Below are 16,437 nucleotides of genomic sequence, written 5' to 3' on the forward strand. Positions count from 1 at the left end.
TGTATGAAGTGATATGAAAGAGCAAAGGAAGAGAAGCACTGACATTTTTGTTTGGTGAGAATCCAGTCTGGCCTTTTCCTAAAAGCAAAATGAAAGCCCTGACAAGATTCATCAAGGCACACTAGCACACAGCATGAATATGACACTTTCCAATTTGACCCAATTTGCTTTAGAAATATGTTTATACATGTATGTGTGTGCGTGTGTGGTCACAACACTTAAAAATACAGTAAAAAGCACATTGCAAAGAAGCTGTGCGGGGTAAGTGCATGTGGCTATAGCGTTGCTTATGTGATATGAGTCACATGATCTAATAAATACACAACTTTTGTCTGTCTCTCACATACACCCACACACCTACACACGCATCAGACATAAAGGCACATTGCTAATGTAAGAAGACGTACACATGAGCTCCTTTGTCCATGTTGACACACAAACATAATATAACCCTTCGGACCAAAAGTACCAATAAAAAGGTACAACATTTGGTTTTTCAGCACACACACATCCATGTTGTCCATGTCTAATGGAAAGCTTTTGTGATTTTTTTTCCTGGAGAAGGAAAAATAAAAAATAAAAATAAAAAATTGGTGATTCTTTATAACGAACAAAATTCTTAGTTTTAAACAATTTTCTTTAAAATCCAAGAGTGACTAGTTTTTTCTCATTGGACAGGGATGCATACATTGTCTACTGAAAAGCATGTACAGTATCTCCTAAAAAATTCCTGTTTTCTGATAAACAATTATTTTTTCCAAAATTGCAAATTTAAAAAAAAAAAAAAATCAAAATTACTTTTGTAAAGGTACAGGATTTTCGTTGGACAACACTCACCCACCGTATGCATTGCCACATTCTTTTTTTCCTTTTTGTGTTTTCCCTTGGTGAAAAAAAGAAAACACAAAAATCATGATTACAATAATGCAGTTGAATAAAAATCTAAGTCACCAAATTTGTAAATAGGTCATTTTCATTGGACAGCACACATGTATTTTCATTGAGAAATTATTCACATGCCATTTCCAGATTGTTGTTGTCCACTGTAAAGCATTGCATCACCGAAACGTTTTATTAGTATCATTTAAAAAAAACTATTTTGGCAAAAAAGCTGAAGGGGGGGGAAACCCGCAACAATGGGTAGTGTCGAATTTTTCATTCAGGTTCATGCTTTTCATTGGACAGCAACACATAAGACTTCCAGCAGAGGGCGAAGCATCATACAAATGTTAGAAAAAGAAAAATGAGGACAGGGGGTGTATAAAAACAATATCTGGGGACAGGGGGGAAACGTTCTGGGCTCAAGTGGGCATTTTTCACCGCGCTCAAGGTACAGTTCCGTAAAGCAAGCTCCTCTTGCGGCTTTTCTTTCAAGCACTAAACAAGGGAGAGGGGGGGGGGTCCAACATGGACCAATACATGAGGGAAGGGGGCACATCTTGGATTAGCAGGAGCTGAGCCAAGCATGTGCATGTGCAGCCCCTTGCACAAAGCCTTTCTCAATTTCCGTGATTAATTTTTGCCAGAAAATGTTTTTCTTCCAATTATTTTTTTTCCTTTTCATCAAAACAGAATTTAAATCCCCTGAATTATTTTATCATGTGTTTTTTCTGATTCTATATTTTCCTTTTTACCACAATTGCTCAATATTTGGAAAATAAAAATGAATTCTGACAATATTATTTTAGACATCAGAAAAATGAAATCCAAGGGTCCAATTATTTTGTAACTAAAAAAAGAACTAGATTGAATTTTGGGGAGAGAAAAAAAAAAATCCTTATTCTTTTTTTTTTAACCAAAACTTGTTTAATTCCCAAGGAAACCGGCTTTGATGGGCAGTGTGAAAGGGGCTTGTGTGTGTCTATTTGTGTGTGTAAATGTGTGTGTCTGGCTACCAGCCAATCAGGTTGGCCTTGGCCTTCTCTGTCAGCTTGCGCACGCGTCCCTTGGAGGAGGTTCCGAAGGTGATGGAGGAATCCTCAAAGAGTAGCTGCCTCTGCTCCTCCTCCGAGTCATCCTCCACATACCAGGCCGAGCGTCGCCCCTGGTTACGGGTGCGCATGGAGCCCCCCGCCCCGTCCTCGCCCTCTTCCTCCTCATGGTCCGCCGCTTCATCCCTTTGGGCCCCTCTTTGCGTCCGTAGTGTAGATGTGATGTCCTCATGCGCTCGTCGGCTGCTCCTCCTCAGCGGTGAAGGTTCAGGGGTCTCAGAGTGGGTAGGAAGAGGAGGAGAAGGAGGTGGAGGCGGTGATGTTACCTCCTCAGTTCTGATGGAGCGCGGCCGGCCCCTCCTTCTCGGCGTGGCAGAGTCCGACGGGACCGCCGCCGATGAGCCGCCCTCGTCACCGGTAGACTGGTCGAGGTCGTCGTCAAGGGCGGGGCTGGTGCGGTCCGTTTTGCCTTTACTGCCTCTTTTCTTGCCCGGCGGCCGACCGCGTCTCCTGGAGGGGCTGGCCGGAGTCTCCGGGTCTGCCGGAGGGCTCGCAGGCGGTTCCGCTCGAGATCTACGACCCCTCCTTCCGGCTCCGGCGGTCACGTGAGCGCTGTGGCCGTTCAGGTAGGCAGTGGGGGGGCTTTCAGGAGACCCTGGTGGGGGTGGTGACACACGGAAAGCTGTTTAAAATCATCACATCGAACACGAGACGCACACATCCATGATCAAATGAGTCAAGGTATTCAAAAGGCGTTTCTAGATATTAAGTCAAATGAATGATTCTATATTATTACCTGATCTTCGTCTCAAAGGCATCCTCAGTTTCCGCCGAATGCTTCCGGTCACGCCACCTTCCACGGACGGAGAAGGGGTCGTTCTCTCAGCTGCTGCAGGTGGCGTGGAGGTGGAGACAGAATTGTGCGTTCTCAGCGAGCGCGTCGACTCTAAAAAGGCAGACAAATTATAATCACGACGCGTAAGTTCCTTTTGAAATGTCTATTTGACATATTTCTTTTCCCCAGAATCATTTGCTGAGAATACATTTTGTGTTGAGTGTTGTGATTTTAAAAATAAAACATGTTTCTTAAATCGTATTTTACATATATTTTTTAATAACAGCCGCAAAAAATAAATGGACAGTGATCTGACCTGAAGAGCCGGAATTCTGCGCAGATGTTGACGAGGGTGGCGTGTGCGCTAAGTGTCTGGCGGCGCTACGCGTGCGTCCCACTGCTGGCGTGTCAGTCTTCCCGTTGACTAGCGTTGGCGTGGGCTTCGGGGGCAGGTTCTGTCTCAGCGAGGGTGGCCGTGAAGGAGGCGGGGAAGGCTCCCGCCTGCTGGTCACTCGGGACGACACCCGCCTCTTCCTCTCTGGGCTAATAACAGAGGGCGGGTCATATGACTGCTGTTCAAACTGAATTCGGAACCTGGTTTTGGAGTCGTACCTGGACGCCGCGCTGCTGGGGGGAGACTCACTGCGGCGTCGCCTCTTGAGGTGCCGTGTGGGTCGCTGGTCAGGGGTGCTGTGTCGGACGTGGCGCTCGGCGGCCCGTCGGGTGAGCTTGTCCGTCAAGCCGTGGATGGCCTGGTGGTCGGCCAGGATGGAGCTCATGTGCTCCTCGAAGAGCGCAGACAGCCTCAGACTCATGCTGTAGATCTGAAAACACACATACCATGTCAATAAGATACAAAGTAACCTCAGTTACTGAATTTAAAAAAAGATTTTAGTTCATGTGTGCATGTTCTTCGCTCACCCTTGATTTCTTACTGGGGGTGTACGCTTTGGAGTTGCTGAAGATGAGGCGTACATCCTTGCAGACCTGGATGGGAGTTTGATACTTGCCTGCAGTCAGCGTGTTGAGGACAGTGCCAAAGTCCATTGGAGAGTCTACAATCTGGAGGTAATCCTGGCAGAGGAACAGCAGAAAAAAATTCACAGCTTTTGCACACACACACAAAAAAAAAAAAAAATGACAGGCTGTCATGTCCATGCTTGCCCAACAGAGGGTGCTAGAATACCTAATGTAAATTTTTATACACAGTTACTTTAATAGTCTCCAGCCATGTTGATCTTACCGGATACTCTTGCAGGTCCACGGGTTCTCTGAAGGGCTCAGAGTCCTCGCATTGGAAGATGAGGTCCAGCAGCTCCTTGCAGCGTCCTCGCCACGCTTGAGGGTCGTACGAGGGAGGTCGCGTGCGTAGATGGCGTCGTGTCAAACGCCGCTCCTGCGTAGGACATTGTCATCAAAATGAGAAAAAGGAGATTAGCCCGTTCGGACCCGACGTAAATTATTATTTTTTAATATGCTTGATTGCATTTCACATTGTAACAGCATTTCAATTGACCTTGTTTTGCGTTGAGGTTCCTGGCGTACTCGTGTCCTCGTCGTCGTCCTCTTCCTCCTTCAAGCAGAGTAAATGCATTAATTTAATAAATGTGTCTTTATTCGATGATTTATAGATAACACACCTCGTCTTCTGAGTCAGAGAGGGTGGCCTTCTTCAGAGTTTTGTAGAGTGGCATTAGATCTGTTAGACTTTGGTCCCTGAGAATGACAAAAGAAAGAATGACTTAAAAAAAAATAACAGAAAATTATTTTAAATGAATAAAATGTCATCGAGTAGTTAAAAAAAAAAAAAAAAAAGCTGGTGGCCACTCACTTAATGAACTGCAGCATGAGGTCAGAGACAAACTTGGCAGTGGTGACAATGAAGGAGCCCGGCTCGTTAAACGTTTGCGCGTTGTGCTCGATGTAACGAAGTTCCCACATCAGAGACGACAATCGTCTGAAGCCAAAGTGCGCACGCGCATTAATCCGCTGCGCTTCATCCTATCACTCACGCAAAATGACATTCCGATACCTGTAAAAGCGGTTGACCAGCCTTTGGCGTATGGTGCTGAGGTCCGTAACGTAAGCAACCACCGTGCAATAGGTGGGGTACGCTTGAAGGTCCACCGGGAAAGCAAACGGCGCTGCAATGTCTGAAAACAAACAAAAACTAATTTGTAGACAATCAATCCATCTTGTGCCTGTGACACACTTTAAACCTAGATTGACACTAGATTTACCGCTACCACTCAGGATTTAAGCGAAAGGTGGCTAAGAGGTTGCACTGAGTCACTTTCCCTTTTTTTTTTTTTATGTATTTCGCTAGCAAATAAACGAGTCTTCACTGTACAATCACATGATGAGTTAAAACAATACAGCAGCCAGCTGATGACCTCAACATGCTGACTCATGTTACAAGAAGCGGCTTTATTTTGCATGACTCAGCTGGAATGAAGCAAGGCGGGAGGAGAACCATGATGATGATGAAGATGATTTCCTACCCAGGGTACAGAGCTGGTCGATGGCTTTGATGATGCGCTCGCACTCGTCGGCCCGCGTGCGGCATCCCCATTCGCCGTCCAGCGGCACGTACAAGAGCTCGCGATGCTCCTCTTCCGTGAGCGGGACACTCGTGCCCAATTCGTCTGGGAATGACGCTGAGCAAAAAAAAGAAAAAAGAAAAGATAAGTCACATGATAAGAAGCTTGTTGCGTTCGAAGCACTTACCCTCATCAGGAATGAGCTCCATATCCCATGGACTCATCTTCTCCGTGTCGCCATTGTCCCAACTGGAAGAACAGAAACTACATTTTACATTGCTGGTTTGAAAATTTGTGATAAACATTATTTGTATGTAAAGATTAAAAAAAAAAAAAAAAATTACCAAACGTTGTAGCATAGAAACAGGCTATCTGGGTACTGCGTCTGGTACGGCTCGTGACTCTCAATAGTTCCGAACCACCAGGCGTCGTCGATCACAGAGCGAAACCTGTCACCTACACACAGGAAATCACGCTTGAAGTGCATCCGCTTGACAAGAACAAACAACGCAGGTTGATACCTTACCAATAGTCCATTGTCGCTTCCTGGCATTTTCAAACTGCTGCCGCAGCACCAGGAAGTCAATGACATCTGGCATGTCGTGGTACCTGTGACAGAAAAAATATCATATGATAAATATATATTTTTTTATAAAGTAGTAGAAGTAGAGGGGCAGTTTGGAATCTTTACTTCATGGAGAAGGATCCTCCAGTCAGTTTTCCAGTGTCCGGGTCCAGGAAGGCCAATTTGAGGCAGCATAATGTGGGCAAACCCACCTCATACTTTATTCCGACGATTTTCATCAGTTCCTGTTCCTGAAACGCCCAAAAAAAAAAAAAAAAAAAAGACATACTGATTATAAAAACACCTTGTTTTAATTATTTGATGAGTAAAATGTACACACGGGGTGACTTCAAATATATTTTCCATCATGTACCGAACATTGTTAGGTCAAAGGTGAAGATTGAGATGGTTTTACAAAAGGGTTATGGCAAACATTTTTGCGTGTGTTCTACTTTACCCGCAGCTCCATCTTGTGCCAGGGTTGCTTCTTAGGGTTGATGCTGTAAATTTTCTTTTGTTTGGCCATCTCCACATATGCCTCGTGGCCCTGACGGAAGTAGTACAACTGCACACACACAAAAACACAGATGATTGCAAAACTCATTTTTAGACACACCTCCATTTTGTCTCCCCATGGCTAGGAAATGCTTGTGAAATATACATTTTTCATTTGGGGATCATTAAAAGATTATGTAATACCTCGTCTCCCATCTGTGGAATATAAGGACATCTCCTGGGGAGGAGGTCCGTGATCCAGGAAGAGGGAAGCCACTCCTCCAAAGTCAGTCCTTGCTCTTCAAACTCTGCCCTCTGCCACACAACACACTTCATTTTTCCAACAATCTTTCTTCATGATGCTTCAGATTTTTTTTTTCTCTTGAAATGACAAACCTTCTTCTCATTTGGCTTCTTTTTCTTTGGTAATGCTCCATCCTTGTCGCCTTTGTCCTTCTTGCGTTCTTTCTTGGGGTCGCGCTTCTTGTCGCTGTCCTCTTCTGAGCTGCTGCTCTTCTTCTTCACCTTTACGCTTTTCTTGGGCGGCTCCAAGTTGATGCCTGCGTCCGCCGTCCAGTCTGAGTAGTCGCTGGAGTAGTCGCTGTGCGGACGATGCAACAATGTCAGAATCGTCATTTGCATATATTCCATTGCTACATACCTTGAACTACTGTGATCGTCAGGCCAGGGCTCTTTTTGCTCTTCATCCTTTTCCTCTTCTGACGAGTGTCCGTTGATCTGCCGCACCTCTGCATCGCCCTGATAACGCACACAAGTTGAGAGAGTCTGACACAATATCGATTTGCTCTTTTTATTTGTCTGAAGTGGCTTAAGTGACAAATTGCGATACGGCATGTTACATCGGTGTGCTCTACCTCCGAGATGCTGTCGTCATCGTCGGCGATCTCGGCACTCTGCCGGCTCGTCTCCTCCACGGCTGCTCGGGTTTGGTAACCGTGGTTACCCTGACTCCGTCTTCCCTCATCAACCACACTCTCTGAAGTTGGATGAACCTGCGAGTCAAGAATTAGCAAGTGACGCCATCGTGCCTCAGTATTTGTCTACTCCACTGAACGTAAAAAAAGACATCTTGACTGAAAAGTCTTACCCTGCTCTCCTTGGGCAGAGAGTGGATAGTGCGTCTTCGGCGTTCCGACTGGTAAATGTTGATCTCCTCCTCCCCTTTGGCTTCTCGCCAGTTCACCTGTTTCCTAAATGACCAAGAGAGACACACATAAACACAGTCAGCATAAAAAGGAACAACAAAGTCTTTTTGTAAACTCCATTGCTGTGTCTTTGTTGCGTAGCTGTTGTCCGTTACCTGACAGAAGCATCTTCCAGCTCAGGCACCAGCACCCGGCGGCTCCACGCCACCAAGTCTCCTTCTGTGGCCATCTGGCTGCGTGGGGCGTTGCTGTGCATCTGCCGCACACCCTCGATCTGCCCGCTACGACGGAGGCCCACGTTGGGCGGCGAGTGCACCTCTGTCGGAGAACCCACAGATCCTGACGAATAAAATGGTAGAAGAACTATCATGAGTACCGGAGCTGAATGCTTCCTATTGCCACAAATGAAAGTTAATAATACAGCGAATTGATTAATTCTCCAAGCACTAATACCTCTGCTGACTAGGGAGCCCGGGGGAACAGCAGTGGAAGCAGCAGGCGCAGTAGAAGAAGGTGTCTCATTGGAGCCCAGCCTCTGGTCCTGTTCCTGTTGTAATCTCTGGATCATGGTATCCAGGGGACTGGGGCCATCCACCGCTTGCTCGCTGACCACTTGGTTTAAGCCTGGTAAACAAACAAACAAAAAATAAATACTTGAGAATGAATATCAAGAATTTAACAGTGGAGTTTGTCCCATTAGTATTTTACCTTTTAATGTGTTCTTAATTATGTGCAGTCAGTAAGTAGCATCAAGTGGCTTGTTAACTGACATTAGAGTGTAGTTGTTCCCCTAAAAGCATCTCGTTAAACAAATAAAAAGAAGAATGTTCTCGTCTTGGCTGATGATTACGATGATAGCTTTCAGTCTTACTGGAAAAGCGCATGTACATAACTATGACCTAGTCCTGTAATATTCATTGCATGAATTTAGAAATTATTGAAGGCAGATTAAAGAACTGGTTAATAATGTGTTGCAGAAAATCTGATATTCATGTCGCTCATGAAAGCACTGATGCATTTATTAATTGTACATAACGCAAACCTGGATTTTTTTAAATTGAAATGTAAAATTGTATGTAAAATATGTTTTGATTCAAAGATCTTTACAATTGAATGAATTATAATGATTCAACTTATTTCATCAAATTAAAATAAAACTCAACTTTTACTCCTATTTTCATACTTAACATTGTTGACACCACAACAAAGAAAATTTGTGTTAACATTAAAAACATCACACTCTTACCCGAGGAGGTGACGCCCATCTGGGGGATGAGCTGCTCGTCCCGGCAGCCCTCTCGGCCAGGTACCAGTCGCTGGTATCGGGGCGGATGTGGATTTCCGTCCACGTCCACCAGGAAGGGGGGCGGCATAAGGTGAGGCGCCTGCTGGGTCTGCTCATCCAGCACGTAGTTGTTGGCGTCACGGATTAGTGGCCGGTAGTCGGTGTGGAAGAACATCTGGTCGGCGATCTTAAATTTCGCAGATCAATGATGTTAGGTAACGACATTGTGTGAGTGTGTGGTTGAATGTGTTCAAAAGCCTACCTTGTCATATCTCCCGCTCGAGCCAAAGCCGAAGATGAGTAAGTGACCGTGGGAGTCGGTGGCAGCAAAATGTTGCCCGTCCGGACTACACTTGCAGTCAAACAACGCCCCGTGCCCCTGACCCTCGATCTAAATGTGGAAATAGCTGTGAATACTTTCTGGAGCAAAGCTTTGGTAGACACGCCAGTGTGCATACCGTCGCTAAGTGTATTCATTTATTCATGCAAAGCAGACACCAGAATTGAAGTCAAACATCTGCATAACATGTGAGGAGGACAAAGAAAAAGAAATGCAGATCTTTTTTTTTCCAACGCTAGCTCACCATGTTGAAGTAGGATCGGATCTTGACGCCTCTGGCCAGGTCCCACACAATACAATTGCCGTCATGCCCCGCCGAGAAAAGAATGCGGGGGTCGAAGGGGTGCGGCTCCAGGACAAAAACCTCGTCCTCGTGACCCTGTCGAGAAAAAAAGCCCGGATCAAGGTTAAATAATCCTCCGTGGCGCAGTATCCTTGAATGCGTCATTTGACCTGAAGCAGTTTAACTAACGATTGAAATTTGACAGCACTTTATGTATGTAAATGGACTATTTTGACAGAGTAAAGACAGGTGTTAGGTCCCAGAGTAGAAGGGAGATGTTTATGAAAATTCAGCCTCCAAAGCCAGTTTGACAAGATGAAATATGATATGCATGATTTGGTGGCTATGAAATTTGATAACTAAGCCGAGTTTAAGTAACGTTGAAGCCATGTATGCATACTTTCTTTGTGCTTAAAATAGCCATACGTACCATCAGGACGTGAACCAGGTTTCCGCTGATGGAATTCCAGACCTTCAGCGTCAAGTTGTTGGCTGCCGTGATCACCGTGCCGTCGTGGCGGTCCCACGCCACCATGGTGACCTTTAGCTTGGTCACCTTGTCTTCTAGTGGTGGTGGGTTGTATTTCCTACAGAAAGGCAGTTTTACAGGTGCTTTGGAAAAACACGATGGTTTGTTCACTGACTGCTAAACATACCCCGGTAATTTAGTCTGCATGTCTAGCAGGATGCTCCTCCAGCCTTGAGGCTGCAGCTGCCAGATGCGTGCCGTGCCGTCCCTGCTGCCGCTCACAAACCTAAGAAACAAAGAAACACACATTATCGCCGCCGAACAAACGAACACAAAAGCGAGAAGTAAACACAACAGCTCCTCGCATCTAACAATGCGTATTCGGTTCATGTCGTCATTGAATCATTGAGTGGTGGCAGCATTTCTGCTGTGCGGACAAAAGTCGGTTAATTGCAACACTCTACTTACATACACTAATTGCAGTATGTGCGCCGCAAAAAAAAAAAAACACAAGCAGACACACAAACTTACCGGTCACTGCAATGAGAGAACTGGATGCTGTCAACTTTGTCCTAGTAAACAAAAAAATTTGAAGCCAGTGTTTAGAGGATAGATTTCCAAATCATGGTATTTCTTTACATAGTGACCTTTCTAGGAATTTATTTGCTACACATTTTAGTTTAGTTCTATTAATTATGTGTCTATTCAATGACTTTACTGACTGAATGGGACTCCAGTTCTGAGATCTTCTCTGGTTGTCCTGAGCCAAAGTAGTACACTCTGATGATATGATCCGTGCTTCCCGTCGCCAGGAACATCCCACCTGTTTTCAAAAAAGCCCATTAAATGTCATATTTTGAAGGTATACACTGTCCAGGTGGTGTCATTTGTAAAAAAAAATACTTTGAGAATAAATAGTTGTCTTCACCTGCGCTGAAGGAGGAGCACATCATCTGGACGCCGGGTCTGGAACGCTCGGTGAACTTACTAGGCCTTTGACTGAATGTAAGGAAAATGATGTCAGCAAAAAAGGGGTACCAGTGACAGTGAATGAGGAAAAAGCGTCATGACCATGTAACAAGAGCATTTTAATAAATACTGGCCCTGGAGCGGATGAATTCATTTTATTCACATTATTTCCACTGGGATTTTTTTTTTTTAAATTGTTTCCAGCTTTGGAGACTCCATTTCATCTGTTCACAATATTATTATTGATGTATAATAAAGAAAAACGAAGTGTAGTCATTATAGTGGCGGCTGCGTCTCACCCGAATTTGAGTGTGCGTGCATCCCACTGCCAGAAACAGATGGTGCCGTCGGCGCCCGTGGAGGACAGGTAGCGCTTGGAGCCGCTACACAGAGGCGAAAACTGCAAACGCAAGCAGTTCATCGATTGTTACTTTGTATCCTTTAGCACACGTTCTCAGTCTTCCGCTCTTGCTCAAACATCTCTCAAAATAAGAAACAATGGGTGTAACCTAATTTAAGAACAGCATCCTCTCAAACGATCGAAAGGGACTCGTCACCTGGAGGGAAGTGATGGACGCCGCGTGGCCCTCCAGCACGGCTAGCGGGGCGCACGTCTGCAAGCACCACACTCGGATGGTCTTGTCGCACGATCCGGCGGCAATCATGGTGTTCTCGTAGCTGACCGTCATGTCGGAGATTTCGGCGGCGTGCCCGCGCAACGTCGCCAGCAGACGACCGTTATCCGTGCTCCAGATTTTCACCAGGCAGTCGTCGGAACCCTGAAGTCAAAGGCGCGGAAAGGAGAAGGTGTTCAAACATCTCAAGGACTCATCAAAAAGAAATGAACCGTCAAGGATAAATAATCAACATGTCCATAACAAGGTAACTATATAAGAGACTGCAAACTGGAAGGAGTGGAGGAGGGAGGGATAAGTGAAGGAGGATGAATGTTAATTCTGGCACTTATTCAGCAAGCGCCGCGGAGGAAACACTCCTACTCTCCAGTTGTGAGGAGGAAAAGCGGGAAAAGAGAAGAGGGGCGGCGGTTGAGAAGGGAACAAAGGAGGGGTCGCATGGGAGGAAGAATAAAAAGGTGGCGAATGCGAGCGAGCCCAGGAAATGTAAGAGCGTAAAGAAAGATAACAGAGGAGTCAATCTGGTAGCCGCCCTTGCAACCCCCCCCCCCCCCCCCTCCCACCAGCTCTGCAGACATTTTTAGACATTTTAGAACATTGAAAGCTGCAACTAGAAGCAGACAGCATTAAATAGTTAGGACAATCACAAGACAACAATTTGTAACTTGTGACTCACGGTGAAAATGCGTCTTCCCGTCCTGTCGAAGGTGACGCAGTAGACAGAGGAAAGGTGTCCCAGGATCCTCTTATGCATCTTCATGTGCTGATACACAGCGGTGGGCACCAGCTGACGCAAGCGGTAAGAACCGTTTAGCCGTCGGCCATGGCTGGTCTCCACTGGGATGAGGAGGAGAGAAAGACGCATGATGTGAGGATGCAAGACTCCATCATTAGGAATTAAACATTTATCTCGTGTTGTTTACCGATGTTGGCCGGGCTACCGTAGATGATGGGAGGCTCTGGCGGTCGCCCACAGTGAAGCGCCGCCAGCGCCGAACCCTTCCATACAACATGCTTGCAACCTGGGCGACACAAGAACAACAAAAAAAAAAGCTAAAAAAAAAATGTTCAAGTGCACTTCCATACACTTTTAGTCTCGGCTCACTCTTGCTGGTGCGGAGGATATTCTGTCGGCCCGCCCCCAGCAAACTGGTGAGTCCCGGCACGCTGGCTGGGACATCCCGCTCCAGTAAAGGACACACCCTGGAGCACACGTGCAGCAGGTGCCCGGGACTGATGTGACGGTACAGCTTCACCTGCACACAGTTAGATGAGTAACTAAATCAAAACACAAAATTTGGATTTTGCTGTGCTGTCCTTGGAGAAACTAGCGACATTTGTGTGTAATGAATAAATGAACATGTGTAAATGTACATATACGTAATATCCATTATTCCAATACAATATTTTTTTCACTGTCACAGTGTTTCCATTGCTTTCACACTTGAGTGGCATTGTGTGTTAAACATCAAAATTTTTAAACAAGACAAATATATATTTTGTTTTGGTTTCGGGTCTCTCATTGAACACACGTTTGAATACTGACATGCAACACATTTTGTTCTTTTTCTTCTCAGTGCATTAACAGCCTAAGTAACACACACACACGCACAAGCACGATTAATGGCCGCCCATAATTACATCCAACATCATTGCCGGTATGAGAAACGTGATTAGCATATCACAACGCGCGAGCTCACGCACACATGCACTATTTTCTCTGCACATAATGGCTCCCTGCAGATAATTGCAAAAGAAACCATCTTCATAAGTGTCATTTTCCTTGCAGCACAGCATTGGAAAAAAACAAAACGGTCAAGATGCTTCATTGACGAAAAATATTTTCTGAAACATGCGTAACAGCACATCCCTTCGTGTAACAATGCAAAATGCACATTTCATTTAATTAATGCATCTTAACTAATTACCCCTAATTAATAATGATAATTAATTCACATTTCCATCCTCCCAACCTAAACGCACAATACACTTGGGAGGTACATCGACAACATAATAATTACAATAAAGAAATGAATAATACAAATATGATATCACAAATATTTTTCTTTCAAATGCAAAGCATTTGTACTATTTTTCAAGGAAGTAATCCGAGGCAAGCTTTGATTGACAGGTTGTGGGATGGGCATGCAGAGAAAGAGAAAACGAGAGCATGTGTACTCAGAAATTTCTTTTCTCATAACTCCATAAATATTACACTTTCACATACTCTAATCCTCCATGTATAGATATGTAACATTCACAGATGCAATGCAAATATTTATGTGAGAAAGAAAAATCACCCAAAATATATTTGAATAGTTTAGAATAATTGATCATTGCATTTAATACTAAAATATGTGCATTACACATGTATAATAGCTCTTTGGTAAAAATAGTCAACCACTTGGGGATGCATTCTATCCATGTTGTAAAATGCCATCAAGCTTGCTTAAATGTGCTTTCAATTAGCATAATATGAACACTAATTAATTGCAATATTTGTATGAATGCAACAATATTATACAAGCTCATCTATAAGGATTGGTGGTTGGGAAGCTGACAATCGCCGTCCTAGTATTCACATGTAAACAAATGAAAAATGACTATTTTATAAAGAGCTTCTGAACAACTGTTGAGGTACCCTTGAGCAAGGCACCAGCACCACCAATCGGTAATGTCAATGTGAAATGTTGTGGTTTCAAACTGGCATCTCTTACTGCACGCCTGCATGTGTGTGAGATCTTGTTCTCGTTGCGGTGTGCAACAGCAGAGTGCGAGTCTTCTTTCCCCTTTGAAAGATTCTAATGAATAAATAATCAAATCAAATAATAATAAAATAGCAACAAGAGTGGTACGTTACCTATTATCACCATGTCCAAAGTAAAACCTCCAAGGGAAATTAAAAAAACGTACTTCCAAAAACACACTTTGGTATTTCATCCTTCCTTTTGCGTGGCAGCTGCTAATCCGGATTCAATCCAAATATGAATTTAATTAATTAAAAATGAGTCAAATAATCCAGTTTGAAGACGAGGAGGAGCGTTGTGTGTATGGAGCAGGCTGGAAGTGAGCGAGAGTGAGAGACTTGTGCTCCAGTCCAGTCGAGCCTGCCTGCCTTGCCTGCACCCACAACACTCGTGACGTAGCAACAATTCCACGCGCTTTAAAACTCCACTTTCCCCTTTAAGGACTTGCGTGGGACACCACTTGGGTGAAGATGCCAGGTTCCGACCCCCCTAAGAATCTTCATCTAAGACCCTTTTATTTGATTTTTTTTTTTTAAATGTAGATATTTTAAAATGTTTTGCTGCTTGCTTGCATGGGGAAAAAAATGCGGGAAATTCAATTCGTAAAGTTGCCGTGTGAAACTTTCTCCCTGCAAAAGAGAGAAGCTCCCTTACCAAATTGTCATACGTCCCGGGGTGTTCCTGTCCGGTCCAGTCCAACCTCTTGGGCAGCAGCTAAACACAAAGGAACACATGAAACGTTTTTAAATGTTATCGTCATAAGAAGTGTTGTTTTTAAGACGTGTCCACGAAAAGTGAAGCAAAAAAGGGGCGATAATGCAGCGCCCGCGCATCTCTACTCCACTTACCTCCTTATCCTCTACCTCCCTTATCAGCGTCTGAAAATGGATTAAAAAAAGACAACATGACGCCTCATGGCCGCCTTGATGTGCTCCAAAATAAGCCCCGAAACTGTCAAATACCAACCTCGGCTGCTTCTTGGCACGGTCCGGCTTCGAGAAAGCGGGCGATTAGGAAGTAGAGCTCTGGTGTAGGTCGGAGTGGAGAGAGAAGAGGAACGGGGAAGCTGCGTTACAAGAGGGCTACCGATCGCGGGGAGGGAGAAGGGGGGACATAAACGACAACCTCGGCCCGCTCCGAGAGCTCCGCTACTCACCAGAAGTCAACTGCGCGAGCTGCGGCCTGTCTAAAGCCATGTTTTCGGCGTGCTTCAGTGGGGGCAGCGCCAGAGCCGGAGCCGGGCCGCTGGGTGTCGGTGGCTGCCCTGTAGCTGTCACTGTTTATCCACCAGGAAGAGGCTGCCTCCATTCAGGCGCTCGAAAACAGGCCCGGCTCGCCTCCGCTTACGGTGCTCCTCCGCGTGGCGGCAAGTCTAGTGCCCCCCCACGGCTAGGTTTGGCTACCAAAAACCGCCGCACATGACGGGGACGTAAGATCTGCGCGTACACAAATTTTTATGAGGACAAAATGTTGACTTTAGTCGTCGGATTTTAATCTTATGTCGGTCTTTTTATCCAGATCCCCCTCCCCCTCCAAATGGTAAAACGCGAGCTCTCGGCGGAGGGATATCAATGGTGTGCTTCGGCCACTGTAGAGAGTAGCTTGTAATGGCACCCTACACGATGAAGAGAGAAATTTGTTACATCAACGTGGTCGATACTTAATTCATTTAGACGACGTTTGACGAGTTCATAAGTAATATCTGACCAATAATCGAGCCGTGGATGGACACACTTAAGATTATTAGACGTAAAAAAAAAAAAGTAGTTGCCGAATCTGCGCGCGGAGGTTTGCTACTCCTTAAAAGCCAACTTGAAGTCGACGTTTGTTTTTTAAAGTGGCTCGTTTAGGTGTTACTTAAATATTGCTAATAACACTCGCCCTCTCAGGGAACTGCTCGGCGCGAAAAAAGTCCATCTCCTTAATGCTGCCTGACACTAAAATGGGGGAAGGGTTGTTGTTATCGTGCAGAGGGGGTGTGTGTAAGGGAGCAATAACGTAAAATCTCGTGAGTTTAGTGGAACAGAATGGAAACATTGGAGTAACATTATGACAATTATCACGGATCTGTCATCAACAGTAAATATGTCCGTTGGTCGAGTGTCACAGAGCTCCAATGTCAATACAATTGAAAATATCAGTATCATAAAAAAAAAAAATGCATGTTGTATTTTGAT

At 44.9% G+C, this 16,437-nt stretch overlaps 1 protein-coding gene across 2 annotated transcripts; it reads right to left on the reverse strand.

Annotated features, from left to right (window-relative positions):
- Positions 1-410: 410 nt before the first annotated feature.
- phip (PHIP subunit of CUL4-Ring ligase complex) lies at positions 411-16,208 on the reverse strand. Of its 2 annotated transcripts, none has more exons than XM_085938133.1 (40): positions 15,417-16,208; positions 15,227-15,285; positions 15,109-15,138; positions 14,915-14,974; positions 12,619-12,769; positions 12,437-12,535; positions 12,190-12,350; positions 11,436-11,657; positions 11,178-11,278; positions 10,838-10,908; positions 10,632-10,732; positions 10,441-10,481; positions 10,097-10,195; positions 9,871-10,027; positions 9,402-9,536; positions 9,080-9,208; positions 8,779-9,004; positions 7,986-8,156; positions 7,688-7,871; positions 7,475-7,577; positions 7,242-7,379; positions 7,028-7,125; positions 6,763-6,967; positions 6,571-6,681; positions 6,329-6,436; positions 5,998-6,122; positions 5,833-5,915; positions 5,651-5,762; positions 5,494-5,570; positions 5,268-5,423; positions 4,799-4,919; positions 4,598-4,723; positions 4,407-4,482; positions 4,283-4,339; positions 4,010-4,162; positions 3,688-3,840; positions 3,379-3,590; positions 3,083-3,309; positions 2,728-2,877; positions 411-2,586 (listed from the first exon to the last, which is right to left on the reverse strand). In XM_085938133.1, the coding sequence occupies exons 1-40, from the start codon at positions 15,454-15,456 to the stop codon at positions 1,892-1,894; spliced, it is 5,523 nt and encodes a 1,840-aa protein (XP_085794259.1). In that variant the 5' UTR covers positions 15,457-16,208; the 3' UTR covers positions 411-1,891. The 2 variants fall into 2 exon arrangements, with proteins under 2 accessions (XP_085794259.1, XP_085794260.1); XM_085938134.1 differs by having other exon boundaries at positions 5,494-5,555; positions 15,417-16,207.
- Between the last annotated feature and the right edge of the window lie 229 nt (positions 16,209-16,437).

This window comes from Syngnathus leptorhynchus, chromosome 18 (genome assembly GCF_054491065.1).
Source record: "Syngnathus leptorhynchus isolate UIUO chromosome 18, UIUO_Slep, whole genome shotgun sequence".
In the NCBI taxonomy this organism is placed as follows: domain Eukaryota; kingdom Metazoa; phylum Chordata; class Actinopteri; order Syngnathiformes; family Syngnathidae; genus Syngnathus; species Syngnathus leptorhynchus.